Source organism: Neoarius graeffei, chromosome 13 (genome assembly GCF_027579695.1).
Source record: "Neoarius graeffei isolate fNeoGra1 chromosome 13, fNeoGra1.pri, whole genome shotgun sequence".
NCBI lineage: Eukaryota > Metazoa > Chordata > Actinopteri > Siluriformes > Ariidae > Neoarius > Neoarius graeffei.
In genome coordinates, this window is record NC_083581.1 from 27278189 (window position 1) to 27294200 (window position 16012).

A 16012-nucleotide genomic window follows, 5' to 3' on the forward strand; every position below is an offset into this window, starting at 1 on the left:
AAAAAAAAAAAAAATCACGCTAAAAGGCCAATACACGACGGATACGACACGAAACTGCGATGTGAAAAATCATCATGGGATGAAGCTTTGGATACATCTGGTGTAGGAAGGGAGACGACAACAGGGGGAGTTTCATAATCTCGCTCTAAAGTTGAAGCTGAGAGACGAGATTTTGGGCAACAAGAAAGAAAATCAATCACACAGCGTGTTCACGGGTGAAATATTTAACAGTTATTCCCATACGCGTCAACCTTTGGTCAATCAAACCTGTATAACCAACCTCCAAAATCCGTATTTCCCTTATAAAATCCGTATAAGATGCAAATTAAAATAATTTACCTAAAATTTGAATGATAATTAACAATGATATATCCCAGTTACTTTTTATTCGATATTAATAACAATAAACCTTCAGAATGAATAGAAAGCTCCAATGTTCGACAAAAAGCCAAAGTGTTATCAGCGTAGTTACGAAGGAAATACTTTGTTGTTTGGAGACAGGTTTCACCAAGCGGCTATTATGCGCGAGACTTCATATTAGCCACAAAGTCAGGAAAATCTGTTCGTAAAATTACGTTATAATGACCAAATTCAATGAAAAGTATTTTTCCAGTCTCACCTGTGAAAGGTAATCCCATGTGATCTTGTTTGGACGGTAAACCTGTTGGTACAGTTAAACGCAGCACATGAATGAGGCATCTTTATTCTCTTTGCCACATCCAATATGGCGGCGAGGATGACGTCTGATTCTACGCAGAAGGCGGCGTCTATGTTTATATGTCTATGACTTCACGGTTGGCGGGATTCTCGCAATGCGGTGTGCGCATGATCAGAAGTGGAACGAAGTCTCGCTACCACAAGATAACGTGCGATTTCATAAGACTCTTTACTGGCTGTCTGTGGTGTACAGTACGTTTATCATCGTGGGAATTGATTATAGCTCTAAATAAATATTGAAGTTTTTTTTAAAGAATCCGTATAACTTTATTTATACGCCCGTATACTACGTTTATTGAATCAAATCCGTATAAAATACGGACATTCCGTATAGGTTGACATGTATGTATTCCATGAAATCGAGTCGTACACGAGCTGATAGCCGACGAGGCGCATAGCACCGAGTTGACTACGGCCAGGTTGAGTGGAATAACTGTTTTATTCGATCCACATTCACTGGATTTTGAGAAAACGGCGCTTTTTTTTGGCAAATTCGATAAAACAAAACTTCCAACAAAATAATTTCCGCCGAGGCGGACTTCTTAAAAACCTATCGATGGCTGCATAAATTGACTTGAGTGTTGTAGGAAGTGCCATCTTGCTGTCATGCCGATGTATAGAATCGCCTTAAACATTTATTAAATTCTTCCTTGGACATTTCAGTTCTGTAATTTTCAAACTCCTTTGAGCTTTTGAACCACCCTTTAAAAAAAAAAAAAAATTTTACTGCTTAAAAATGAAGAATGTAAACAAACTGGCGACACGACAGTAGCAATTTGTGAAAAATGCTATAATAATGATTATTCTTGGGGAAAAAAAATGGTACATTCTTACCACCAAATACTTTCATTCCATATTTTGTTGCTTTTTTTTGTATTTTCTGGGAGTTCTGTTTTCGAGTAGTTTTTATTTCGTCCTTGGTTGGTTCAACACCATGCTCCGCCATTTTGTTTTTCTCTACTCATGGTATACGAGCGGATAGCCTAGTAGTACAGTAGCCAATCAATCAGAGTGCGCGATTGCTCATATCCAGCGAATGTGGATAGAATAATGCTGCGTTCACGTGCTATGGGAAGATATTTTCCAGTTGGGAAGTAGTATTTACCAGTGTGTTGTGTTCACATGCTTTTGTTGACAAATTAAAGATGGTGGACCAGATTCAGAATCAGGCCTGTTATTTGGCTAAAACAATTATAGATTGCCTTGTTCATCAGCTGCAGCAGGAATATGAGTTATCAAAAGTCAAAAGGTAAATAATGCTGAACATTTCCTGATCATGACAAGTAGAGATTTTCTTAACACATTGAATGCCACGCAGTTTTTGGAAATTTGGCTGTAGCCACAATGAGAGTAGCCAGTATCTAGATCATTGTTGGCGTTCTTTGGACAGCCACAGAATATTTTGTATTAGGCTATAATATACATATTATAATAATATAATATACATAACATGACTCGTTTAAAAGGTGAGAGTCAGCTTTCCGTAGGTGAAAACCACTTCTTTCTTGGTTCATAAGCTAGTCCTGTACCGCTCGCCGCCATGTTGAAAAGGTTAAAGTTCAGCTCATCTCGGCAACTCGTGTATCAAAATTTTCTACGAGTTGCCCAGTGGAAAAATACCACAAGACGGGGCGTTCATGTGTGCTTCCCATGTCGGCGTTTGGTATTTACCATAATTCCCATAGCACATGAACGCACCATCAGACCGCTTAGCTCCTGGAATGGCGCCGGCGCATAAACGAGGCTTGCCGCTACGAGGCTTTTTTTTTTTCCAGCTTCCAGCATGTCAGTCTATTACGCAACATCAGTGGAACCCAAGGAAACCTCGTTTGATTGATCAGGTGATCATTTTCACAAACAAAGACGACAAATTTATTTCTTCATCGTATCGGGTTTCACTCTTGGTGTTTAACGACTAATAAGAACATGTCTTCGATGAAATGCACAATTTCATGCAAATAATAAGAAGAAGCCTTTGTCACATGCACACTTCAAGCACAGTGAAATTCATCCTCTGCATTTAACCCATCTGAAGCAGTGAACACACACCCACACTCAGAGCAGTGGGCAGCTACACCAGAGCGCCCGGGGAGCAGTCAGGGGTCAGGTACCTTGCTCAAGGGCACCTCACGTCAACCTAACTGCATGTCTTTGGATTGCGGGGGAAAACCGGAGCACCCGGAGGAAACCCACACGGACACGGGGAGAACATACAAACTCCACTGGGCTCGAACCCGGAACCTTCTTGCTGTGAGGCGACCGTGCTAACCACTACACCACCGTGCCACTCATTAAGTTCAGACTTGCTCTGCAAGAAAATACCCGAAACAAGGTTCGAGAGTCGCCTAAATAAATAAAAACAGATTTATGCTTCCTTAAAACACGAACTCAAAGTACCGTACGCATGTTCCCGGTTTGATTATTTCCATACTGTTACCATGGCGATAATGGATTTTCCCAGACTGCCACACACACAGCACAGTATAATAAAGGAAATCACAAACAACGTCAAAGGAGCTCCGAATAAGGGTTTAACACCGGGGAAAGGGTGGGGAGGTAGAAGAAAAAGGCTGTAAAGTTCATGCCAATTCTTTCATGAGAAAGCACAAATTAACTGGGAATTGACCACAGTTTAACGTATTCAAATCACTGAACAGCAAGAAATGAGGAACACAATGCCATAGGGTCATGTCATTTTGACAGCGTGAACTAAAGGGACGGGCGCTGAAATTGGCAGCTTCGGTCATTGGACATTGAATGCAACGAAAAGTGGATGTGAAGAGAAAAAAAAAAAAGCGTGGAGTTTCGATGGAGAGAGGGAATGGAGGAGCAGAGACCTACCTCTGAGTCAAGCCACCATGTCAGTGTGAAATGAAGAACAAACATAAGGTGAAGTGACTGGCATTCATGAGCAATGTGGGCAATGTCATGAAACAGTGCAAACCGAGTGGATATGGCAGGCACACACATGCGCGCACACACACACACACTTCAGTTCAACAGTTCTACATATGTTAGACTTGCATCTTAACACACACCCCAGTCTATGGTGCTCTAAAGGGGTGTTCACACGGCACATACTTGCACCGATGTATTTTGTTGCGATATATTGGCTCTTACACCGGTGTAAATTTTGTGGAGCGTTCATACGTCACAAACCTGCTTACTAGAGAGAAGCGTGTTAGCACCGGTGCAGCCCCGCTTGCGTTCACACGGCAGTTTTTGCGACCGTGCTATACGATAGTAATTATGCGGAAATGAAATATGCGCATGCGTGAAAATGTACTTCCTTTTCCCGGTTGTCATGGCATCACCAAGCGCCGGGAAAACAACGTGGATGAAGACACCAGTGTTGCCAGATACTGCTGACGTTTTCCAGCCCAAAATATGTTCAAATCCGCCAGAATGCACTTAAAACCGCCCAATCTGGCAACACTGGAAGACACGCAGTTCTGTTGTTGTTGATATTCGCCATTTTGGAAGCGCAAAATACCAGGATGCAAATTATGCAATGCCCGTATGTAATCAACTCTCCTCACGCGTAGCGAGTCTACCCCTGTAGCGTTCAGACGTCCCATTTTATATCGGTGCTGCCCCGCAAACTAGCATTTACTCCGGAGTAAATTTCTTAAACCACCTCCCGAGCAGGGTTAGATTTGCACCGGTTTAAGCAGCTTTCAGGGGCGACACCGGTATAACTTTGTACCGTGTGAACGCTCTACCGGGGCAGACACGGTGCTACACCGGAGTAAAAGTTGCCGTGTGAACACCCCTTATGACACAGAATGAGAGTGAAACCATTACAAAGCCACCAAGTTCAGCCCTCACATCAGGGCTGTGTGTGTGTGAAAGAGAGAGAGAGAGAGAACATTACCCATAATTCCACACCAGACCACCTACCGCACTTCTCCTCATCCGAGTTGTCGCCGCAGTCGTTGTCGTAGTCGCACTGCCAGCGGCCCGGGACGCAGCGGTTGTTCTTGCATCGGAATTGATAAGGCTCACACGTTCTCTCATCTGCCCCCCACACACACACACAAAACCTCAACATAGAGTTTACCAACCTTTATACATCCGAAAAGCAGAGTAAAACACAGAGAGGGTGTGTACCGCACTCCTCTTTGGGCTCATCCGAGCCGTCGCCGCAGTCGTCCTCGCCGTCGCACTTCCAGCGTGCAGGGATGCAGCGACCCGAGTCCTTACAGCGGAACTCGTCCACGCCACACGTCATCTGAGCTGCAGGAGGAGCGCAGAGGATAAGGTGGGTCACACACAGGTCACTGGACACACAGCATAGTCAGGGAGACAAAACAATCTGAGAACTGCCCAAAACGTCGACGATATTGATAAACCTCGAGACCCAAACACACAACTCCAGGGTTTGACTGACTTTCCTCACCCTTGTCACTAAATACCATTTCTGTCCTTTAAATTCATGACAGCTTTTATATATATATATATATATATATATATATATATATATATATATATATATATATATATATGAGTGATTCCACGCTTATGGTACTGAAATGGGGACATGAACTTATTTTTAAAAATTCACCTAAAACCATTTCTTTTTTTTTACCATCAGGTCACAAAACATGTAATCTTTAATGAATGATATGTTAAAAGATAACTTTAATTTTCTGAGATGTAATAAAAACATATTTATATGCCAAAGTCAGAACGTAACAGAAGTGTTGTGGACATATAGATTCTCAATTTTAACAATGTAGAATTACTTTTTGAAACATAGGAAGGTGATGTTTTAGCAAATATAATTAATAAACGTGTGTAGTAGAATAAACATACACATTCTTTCAATAAGATTAACATGGTATAGAGCTAGATTGTAATTAATTTGTAACAGACGCGAGATGGACAATCGTAACAGAAGTAATGTAACAGACATCATTTTGGAACTCATAGGCTTGACTTTGGCATATAAATATGTTTTTATTACATCTCAGAAAATTAAAGTTATCTTTTAACACATCATTCATTAAAGATTACATGTTTTGTGACCTGATGGTAAAAAAAGAAATGGTTTTAGGTGAATAAGTTCATGTCCCCATTTCAGTACCCATAAGCGTGGAATCACTCATATATATATATATATATATATATATATATATATATATATATATATATATAAAGATAAATCATAAAATCTCTCACCAAACATTTAAAAATAAATTATAGTTTCTCTTTCTACTAGCTCTTGCTTCAGGAGGAGACGATCGCGTCTCCAGTGCCATTTACATGGCTATGAATTAACACAAGGCATGAAACAAGTCATCATAGATTGGGTTCACAATTGGAATTTCTCAAAAATAAATAAATCTCATCTCATTATCTCTAGCCGCTTTATCCTTCTACAGGGTCGCAGGCAAGCTGGAGCCTATCCCAGCTGACGACGGGCGAAAGGCGGGGTACACCCTGGACAAGTCGCCAGGTCATCACAGGGCTGACACATAGACACAGACAACCATTCACACTCACATTCACACCTACGGTCAATTTAGAGTCACCACTTAACCTAACCTGCATGTCTTTGGACTGTGGGGGAAACCGGAGCACCCGGAGGAAACCCACGGGGAGAACATGCAAACTCCGCACAGAAAGGCCCTCGCCGGCCACGGGGCTCGAACCCGGACCTTCTTGCTGTGAGGCGACAGCGCTAACCACTACACCACCGTGCCGCCCTTTCCTATTCCTAATCAACTTAAATAAATCTTTCTTCCTGTGTTAGATATTAACATCCTCATCTATTTCTTTATCTCCTTTATGTCTGCCTGTCTATCCATCCATCACTTCCTTTATTTCCATCTATCTTAATATCTTCATCAACTTCCCTACCTCCCTCTTAACTTCTTTGTGTCTTAACCCTGTTTTTCACTCACCATCACTATCTACATTACAGGTATTTAGCAGACGCTCTTATCCAGAGCGATGTACAACACACCCAGAGCAGCCTAGGGAGCAGTTGGGGGTTCGGTGCCTTACTCAAGGGCAATTCAGCTGGTCCAGGGAATCAAACCGGTGACTTTTTGGTCCCAAAGCTGCTAACCTTTAGGCCATGGCTTCCCACGTGTAGTATCTATCTACAGTACTCTATCCATCCATCTACGAGCATTTCCATCAGGAAACGCAAATCAGATTGATAATGAAATTCCTTTCCAACCATTAATACAATTTTATCAATTTTCTCCATTAATTGTTGTTGCTTCAACCATCACCTAGAACCTCACACAGAATAACCCCAGGGCACCATGTAGAAGTTTGTAAAGTAAGACTGAGCCTTACTGCAGTTGGCTGGTTCGTCAGAGCCGTCCACACAGTCATTGTCCCGGTCACACATCCAGACCCGGGGAATGCAGCGCTTCGTGATGATGCACTGGAACTGGTTGGGTGCACATGTCACCTCAGCTACAACACACACACACACACACACACACACACACACACACACACACACACACACACACACAGTGTTCATGTTTGTTAGTACAGACCTCTCAAACACAGGAATAAGAGCCAGGTTATGTATTAGGGTGCATCAGTTGCCCTCACTTTCATACAATCTGATGCATTTTTGTTCGGGTGTTCCTTTTCACCAATTGAGGTATTTCACTCACGTGACCAAGTCATGTGAGGCTGCCATTTTGGACGTCACGGCTCGAATCAGTTTGAATGCGAGGAAGGCGACAAACGAAAAACATAAAAGAAAAAGGAGTGAGATGCAGAAAACACCTTCACTATCCAGCGACGTAGGGCATTTACAGGGCGAGCAGAGGGAGAGGTATTTGCAAAAATTGAGGTTAGCAGGCTTAGAGAACGACGTTTACCTGCTTCCACCAGGATTGTTCACTGACGTACGGAAGTACACGAAGCCCTCGTCTTTACCTGACTTCGGCCCACATGATCTGTATGCCTATGTCGTTAAAAACCCATCGCCATACACAGGTATTGATCTGAAAGCGTATAAGAGTTTGGATGCCTACAAATATTTTGTGTCAGGCTGGGTAACATGCCTACATCAGCGGGTCGTCCCTGGAGCCGGTGGTCGCCATCTGATTACAGCTAAGGTTTGTTCACATTTTCATTTACTTTCGGTCCTCAGGATAAACAAAATGTTATTAAATGTCATTGAAATAACTTCTTAGTCTGTTGAGACATGGCCCGTTATAAATTTGCTGTTACCAGGCAATGACCAAGAACTGTATTATTAGGGTCGGTGTCTGTGTTGTAGCAGTATACTAGCAACTAGCTGTTAGCACTAGCTAATGTCAACAACATCATAGCTGGTATGTTACTGTAGCAATGTTTACGTTCAGTCATTTGGATGACTGTTAAAACCTTTCAGTCTCAAGTTTTTCCTTTACTGGATTTACTAGTTTACTGTAATTATGATCCGGCAGCTATTTACACCGGATCCAGTGTAAATAGCTGCCGGAGCGCACTCCGGCTTGCTCCCCCTCAAATTAAGCAGCGCGCTCCGGCTTGCTCCTGGAGCACTCCGGGAGCAAGCCGGAGCGCGCTGCTTAATTTGAGGGGGAGCAAGCCGGAGCGCGCTCCGGAACCTCGGCCGGAGCACTCCGGGAGCAAGCCGGAGCACGCTGCTCAATTTGAGGGGGAGCAAGCCGGAGCGCGCTCCGGCAGCTATTTACACTGGATCTGGTGTAAATAGCTGCCGGATCATAATTACAGTAAACTAGTAAATCCAGTAAAGGAAAAACTTGAGACTGAAAGGTTTTAACAGTCATCCAAATGACTGAACGTAAACATTGCTACAGTAACATACTAGCTATGATGTTGACATTAGCTAGCTTGACCTTCAAAATGGCGGACACCGGGGCGTCACGTGACCCTGTGACGTCAGGTGAAAAACCTCAATAAAGACATCCTGTAAAATTTTTTGACCATATTCAAAAGTCTAATGGTGGCACCATGAGGTTCATTTTTTTGCCAAAAAAACGCTTATTTTATGTTTTGGCGTAAGGTTCGAATCACAATGTTGGACTCCATTTATTGATTTCTTGTGAGCCAGAGATCATGTTAAGAACCTTTGCAAGGGATTGAGAAGCATTAATGTGATTCATAATACATTTGTATTGTTTAAAAGTAGTTGAACAATGATTCAATGAACAGCTAAAACTCAAACTGTGCTTGATAATACAGTAGACCCCCGCCTATTAGCGGTTCAGTATTCGCGAATTCACATATTCGCGGGATTTTATATAGAACATATCTCCTATACATTCGCGGAAATCTCAGCGATTCGCGGTCATTTGCGGCGAACATATCGAACGTTTACGCACTGATACATTCTCGGAGCCGAATGCTCGCTCGCTATTGGCTGAAGTTTGAATGGCGGGCTGCTGCTCATTGGCTGATACGAATGAGCACGTTGTACGGTACAGTCTCGCGGTTCCCGTAGTTCAGACTTGTTCACGTGTTGTGCATTCTTGGTATTTCTGAATAATTTTTACGCCCTACAATGGCTCCTAAACGCTCTGCATCTTCTAAGGCTCCTGCCAAGGAACCTAAGTGCCAGAAGAAGGTAATGACGCTGCAGGAGAAGGTAGGACTTCTCGATATGCTAAAGGAAAGGGAGAGTTTTGCGGCAGTGGCTCGTCACTACGGCTTCAACGAGAGTACCGTGCGCTACATAAAGAGCAGTTTTATGGGGGGGGGGTTTTTACAAGTATTCGCGATTTTGGCTTATTTGCGGCCATATTCGGTCCCTAACCCCCGCGAATACTGAGGGCTTACTGTATATTTAGAATATGTACTAAAAATGTGTATCTAAGATATTTGGTATACTCTATAAGGTGCCATAATGTTTCGTGAAAAGTGATCGAAATTTTGTCATAAAATAGCAGCTTTTTCCATAACTTTGAGCTCCTGGTGCCACCATTAAACTTTTGAATTTTGTCAAAATATTTCACCCAGTGTGTTTTCTTACCAAAAGGAACATAAAAACAAAAACGCATCATGATCGGAGGAACTTTTCATTTTTAGGGGGCAACTGATGCACCCTATTATGCATCATGATGGAGAAGAACGTGATCTGTAGATGATGATGATACTGTACAGTTGATGACAGGCCAGCCACGGTGGAGAAAAAAAAAGAAAAAAAGACAGACACTCACGACAATCTTTCTCGTCTTCTCCTTGACCACAGTTGTTCTGGCCGTTACAGCGGAAAATTCCGGGAATGCAGCGGCTTGGGTGTGAGCACTTAAACTGACTAGGAAGGCACACGTGGATGTCTATACACACACACACACACACACACACACCCCATATAAATAAATCTTCATGTGTAAATAATGAATTAATTTTAAGAAAATCACCACAAATCTGATCTTCATATTTCTCTCAGTGTAACAAAGAAAATGTGATCCATTTCTGCAACTGAGGTGAGGGAAAATTTTTTTAAAAAAGGCCTTGAGAAATAAACACAACAAAACCCATGACAGAGGGTTATTTTATGTACTTATTGACTGAGTGGGAGGGCCGGACGAATGACCAAGAGCCAAATATTTTCCTGTCTGGCCCGACCTGACTCAGTCAATAAGCATTTTATCATATGACCTTTTTTTTTTTTTTTTTTAAACCAACATACACAGTGGAAAACGACGAAGAATGGTGTGCGAAAAACGAACCAGTCAATTTTTACTTGATTGACAGTGAACTGTTTGAAATCTGTAAAATACAACTGACTTTACTGTTCTATCAAAATAAAAACGATTAACCCTTTATGCCTTTAAAGGGCATATCCTGGACCAATTTAAATTTTTTTTTTTTTTATACGAAAGTATGTCCCTTTACACACTCATCCAGAAGGGTAATTTTGCACAAGGCCATCTGTCTACAGCAGAAAAAAATAAAACAACAAAACGCATCTGGAAAAATCCAAACGGAGTCTGGAGCCAGAATCGTGACGTCACCTGCGGAAGCACCAGCAGGCTGCGCGAGCTTTGCGCGGTTTCAGTGCACAGCCTGTGTAGCCCAAGCGCTCCCATTTCTCTCTCATTGTCCGGTCTTTTGGGAAACGATGAGTACTAATCCCATCAAGATTGGTGTTGCTACACCCTCCTACGATACATCTGTTAACCATTTTAATAATTACGCGATAACGTTGAAGGAATTTGCAGAAAACCACCAGGTCGTTTTCTCATAAACAAACCAGCGCTGACGTAGGATTCAGAGGGAGGCGTCCCGCACGTGATGTCACAAAAATCGACGTTTTTCAGAGGCGGACCAATTTGCCTCAAATGGCTTGATTTCAACTGAATTTTTCTGGTATTGCGCAAGGTAAAAAAAATTGCAGAGAATGCAGAATGTTACAGATATTTGACCAAAGTTTAATATAAAATAGGAGAATTACATTGATCTTGCTCTTGAATTTACCCGTGATATGCACTTTAATGACGACCCCGTGTATATCCCATAATGACGACATATGACGCCGATGTGTATGCGCCATAATGACGACATTTGACGACTCTGAATTTGGCTCTACATACGTAGAGTGAAACAAGCTCTTTGATTGAAAGTTGCAGTAATCATTTATTGTACACCATTTGATATGAATTCATGTAAAATGAATTCTCACCTTTCAGACGCTACCTGAGAGTTGGTGAATGTTGAAACATAACTTTGAGTGATTTTTGTATTGTCTCATGCCCTCTTTTCAAAAATGTATGATGTGTCATGATTGTTTCAACATAATGAAGGAGAAAACTGATATGAATAAAACCTTGTCTTTAGACTTTTTTTTTTGTAAATATGTTCTAAGGGTGAACAGTACAACCCCGATTCCAAAAAAGTTGGGACAAAGTACAAATTGTAAATAAAAACGGAATGCAATAATTTACAAATCTCAAAAACTGATATTGTATTCGCAATAGAACATAGACAACATATCAAATGTCGAAAGTGAGACATTTTGAAATTTCATGCCAAATATTGGCTCATTTGAAATTTCATGACAGCAACACATCTCAAAAAAGTTGGGACAGGGGCAATAAGAGGCTGGAAAAGTTAAAGGTACAAAAAAGGAACAGCTGGAGGACCAAATTGCAACTCATTAGGTCAATTGGCAATAGGTCATTAACATGACTGGGTATAAAAAGAGCATCTTGGAGTGGCAGCGGCTCTCGGAAGTAAAGATGGGAAGAGGATCACCAATCCCCCTAATTCTGCACCGACAAATAGTGGAGCAATATCAGAAAGGAGTTCAACAGTGTAAAATTGCAAAGAGTTTGAACATATCATCATCTACAGTGCATAATATCATCAAAAGATTCAGAGAATCTGGAAGAATCTCTGTGCGTAAGGGTCAAGGCTGGAAAACCATACTGGGTGCCCGTGATCTTCGGGCCCTTAGACGGCACTGCATCACATACAGGCATGCTTCTGTATTGGAAATCACAAAATGGGCTCAGGAATATTTCCAGAGAACATTATCTGTGAACACAATTCACCGTGCCATCCGCCGTTGCTAGCTAAAACTCTATAGTTCAAAGAAGAAGCTGTATCTAAACATGATCCAGAAGCGCAGACGTCTTCTCTGGGCCAAGGCTCATTTAAAATGGACTGTGGCAAAGTGGAAAACTGTTCTGTGGTCAGACGAATCAAAATTTGAAGTTCTTTATGGAAATCAGGGACGCCGTGTCATTCGGACTAAAGAGGAGAAGGACGACCCGAGTTGTTATCAGCGCTCAGTTCAGAAGCCTGCATCTCTGATGGTATGGGGTTGCATTAGTGCGTGTGGCATGGGCAGCTTACACATCTGGAAAGACACCATCAATGCTGAAAGGTATATCCAGGTTCTAGAGCAACATATGCTCCCATCCAGACGACGTCTCTTTCAGGGAAGACCTTGCATTTTCCAACATGACAATGCCAAACCACATACTGCATCAATTACAGCATCATGGCTGCGTAGAAGAAGGGTCCGAGTACTGAACTGGCCAGCCTGCAGTCCAGATCTTTCACCCATAGAAAACATTTGGCGCATCATACAACGGAGGATACGACAAAAAAGACCTAAGACAGTTGAGCAACTAGAATCCTACATTAGACATGAATGGGTTAACATTCCTATCCCTAAACTTGAGCAACTTGTCTCCTCAGTCCCCAGACGTTTACAGACTGTTGTAAAGAGAAAAGGGGATGTCTCACAGTGGGAAACATGGCCTTGTCCCAACTTTTTTGAGATGTGTTGTTGTCATGAAATTTAAAATCACCTAATTTTTCTCTTTAAATGATATATGGAATTTTGAAACTTCCACATCATTGCATTCCGTTTTTATTTACAATTTGTACTTTGTCCCAACTTTTTTGGAATCGGGGTTGTATATACTGTACATATACAAAGGTGGCTGGAGCAACTGCTTTAAGGGGTAAAGAGTTAAGAGAGCATAGTTAAAGTCAGTTTCAACTCGGGTCAGCTCATGGAGACGTCAGTACAAGCCTATTAAATCTTTTATGTTTAATACAAAAGAACTTTGATTCGAAAAAATGGAGACGAGTCGGCAGTCGAGTCAGTTCAATCTTTATCTGAAGATGACTCGATAACAAAAATTGTCATTTCTGTTTGTTTTTCGGAATAATGGACGCGTCCTTGTATAAACAAAGTGAATTTCTTCGCTCGAAAGTACCTTTTTTCATTTTCTTCGACAATTTCAGTTTGTTCAATCAGGTCTGTGTCTGATAAATCATTTAGATAATAAAATTCACTTTTCGCTGTGTTGCTCATTTTTCAAAGCAACAACTCTGAGCAAAATGAGAACGGCGGAAGCGAGGGAAATGGCTCTGGGACCACATATGGCTTTTTCCAGACTGGATTGAAAAATCCATATCTGCCCAGTCGCGTGACTTTTCCCAATGGTTTTATGACAAGCACGGGTTCGTATGGGTCATATGATAAACAAACAATCTTATGTACTAAATAAAAAGTCTGTAATAATACCAGCATTATCATTAATGTCATGACTTGGAGATAAAACCCTGAGTGGGGAGCGAGGTGAAAAATGACAACGATACATAAACAAGAAGACAGTCCTGTATATCCCCCGCCCTATATACCAAGTTTCAAGATCTTATGTGTCACATTGTTCAAGTTCTGCTGCAGGAAACCAACCCTACTGTACCTCTTTAAACTGACCTCAGCAGCCCATGGCATAAACCCAGCGGATCTTTGGTCCAGGTGAACTAAAAAATCTCACATTTCTTAGTATCAAAAGTACGGAAGCCGCGAGAGGCCCTTCATATAATCTTTTTTTATTCACTTTGTTATCCAGAGATAACGACATAATTAATTCAGGATCTCGAGAAAACAACACAACTAATTCGAGATCTCGAGAAAACAAAACCGTTATTTTGAGATCTCGAGAAAACAATAAAATCTACGACCTCAGCTGGATCACTGTATCTCCGTCGGTAGAGACGAAGCCGGGCCAGTGTTCTGCGGAGGTGCCGCGGACTAATTTTGAAATGATCCCTTATTAAAAGACTTAATGCAATCTCTCCTTGTGTCAACCCCTGATCAAAATATTGCCTTATTAGGTGATCGATTATTCCAGACATTCTGATGACCAAAGTTGCGTCTATACAGAATGAGAAATAGCCCCAAAGTCAGCATATCACAAGTCTCTTGGCGCACCTGAATGAACCATTTCTCAGCTGTTTACTCGAGATCATGAAATAATTGTTTTGTTTTCTCGAGATCTCGAATTAGTTGTGTTGTTTTCTCGAGATCCTGAATTAATTATGTCGTTATCTCGGGATAACAAGATGAATAAAAAAAAAAAAGGATTATATGAAGGGCCTCTCGCGGCTTCCGTACAAAAGGCACATATACATTACTTAATCAACACATTTACCAACTTTCAAGACTGTACCACTCATAGTTTTCAAGTTCTGCTCTGGAAACAAAACCTAGCCCTAAGACTAACCTGAGAGACTAAGTCTGAAATTGTTTCCATGGAAACATGAAAAATTTAGATTTCTCAGTATGAAAAGGCACTTCTACATCACCTTGTATACCAAGTTTCAAATACATATCATGAATAGTTTTGGATATATGCTCCGGAAACGAACATTGCTCTTAGAAACTAAGTCACAATCTATTTTTTATGAAAATATTTTAAAAAGACTATTATTATGGCCCGGAAATGAAAACGTGACCGGATGGACAGACGGAACCCGTTTCTATACCCCCCCCCCAAAAAAAAAACATTTTTAATTTGTGCTACATCTTCTAAAAAACATATCCCATGCCTTACATAAGTATCGCCAAGAAGAATGAGCAAGTATCAGGATCCAGGAGAGATGAGCTGATCTTGCAGTTGTACAAAATGCGATCAAAAAGTTGCGAGACTGTTCCTGTTGTACGGGAAGGTAAGGTAACGTGTGTGCAGAAGGAGTGAGGAGTAACTCCTGCGAGTCAGGATGCCACATGATATTATGCTGTCAACATCGAGACGTGTTACGCGTGTTTTTGTCACAACGTACACATGTTCATTTGCGATTTTACATTTGGACCAGAGAACGAACATCAAATTCTGTGTCGAACTCGGGGACTCAGAAACGGAAACCCTGGAAATGCTTCACACGCACAACCCGCGAAAACATCAAAGAAACTGAGCGCAGTGTGCATCTGGATCGTCCTGATTTCTGCCCCTCTTGGAGCCACTCAAAACTCCTCACCTGCCTCATTGTTTCACCACCGTAGGCTTGCTGAAGCATTTCAAGAGTCTCTGTTGCAGATTTCCTGAGTTTGATGTTTGCCATCTGTGTAAAATTACAAATGTAGATGTCACAAAAAGTGCCTGACACGTGTCCTGATGTTGACGGCACGACTCATACCGACTCACGAGAGTTTACTATTTCACTCCTACTGCATGAGCATGACCTTCCTGCGCTCCATTTGTTCACAAGAGAAACCATCCTGGAACTTCCTGATTACGCCTTGTAATTGCAGCCAAAAGTGGTTCTACCTCGTACTGACCCGAGGACTCGGTCAGTGAACCTTCAAATATATTAGCCAATATATAAAATATAAAAACCTAGAAAATAATATACAGTGGGGCAAAAACGTATTTAGTCAGTCACCAATTGTGCAAGTTCTCCCACTTAAAAAGATGAGAGAGGCCTGTAATTTTCATCATAGGTACACTTCAACTATGAGAGACAAAATGAGAAAAAAAATCCAGAAAATCACATTGTCTGATTTTTAAAGAATTTATTTGCAAATTATGGTGGAAAATAAGTAATA

At 41.5% G+C, this 16012-nt stretch overlaps 1 protein-coding gene across 2 annotated transcripts in view; it reads right to left on the minus strand.

Moving 5' to 3' along the window:
- The window catches only part of lrp1ab (low density lipoprotein receptor-related protein 1Ab), a 348035-nt gene that overhangs the window by 40575 nt on the left and 291448 nt on the right, over positions 1-16012 (minus strand). For both annotated transcript variants that reach the window (XM_060937437.1, XM_060937436.1), the window contains 4 exons: positions 9876-9995; positions 7027-7149; positions 4828-4953; positions 4618-4734 (listed from right to left, as the gene is read on the minus strand). In XM_060937437.1, the coding sequence (XP_060793420.1) occupies positions 4618-4734; positions 4828-4953; positions 7027-7149; positions 9876-9995 (486 nt within the window). The remainder of the gene's footprint in view (positions 1-4617; positions 4735-4827; positions 4954-7026; positions 7150-9875; positions 9996-16012) is intronic.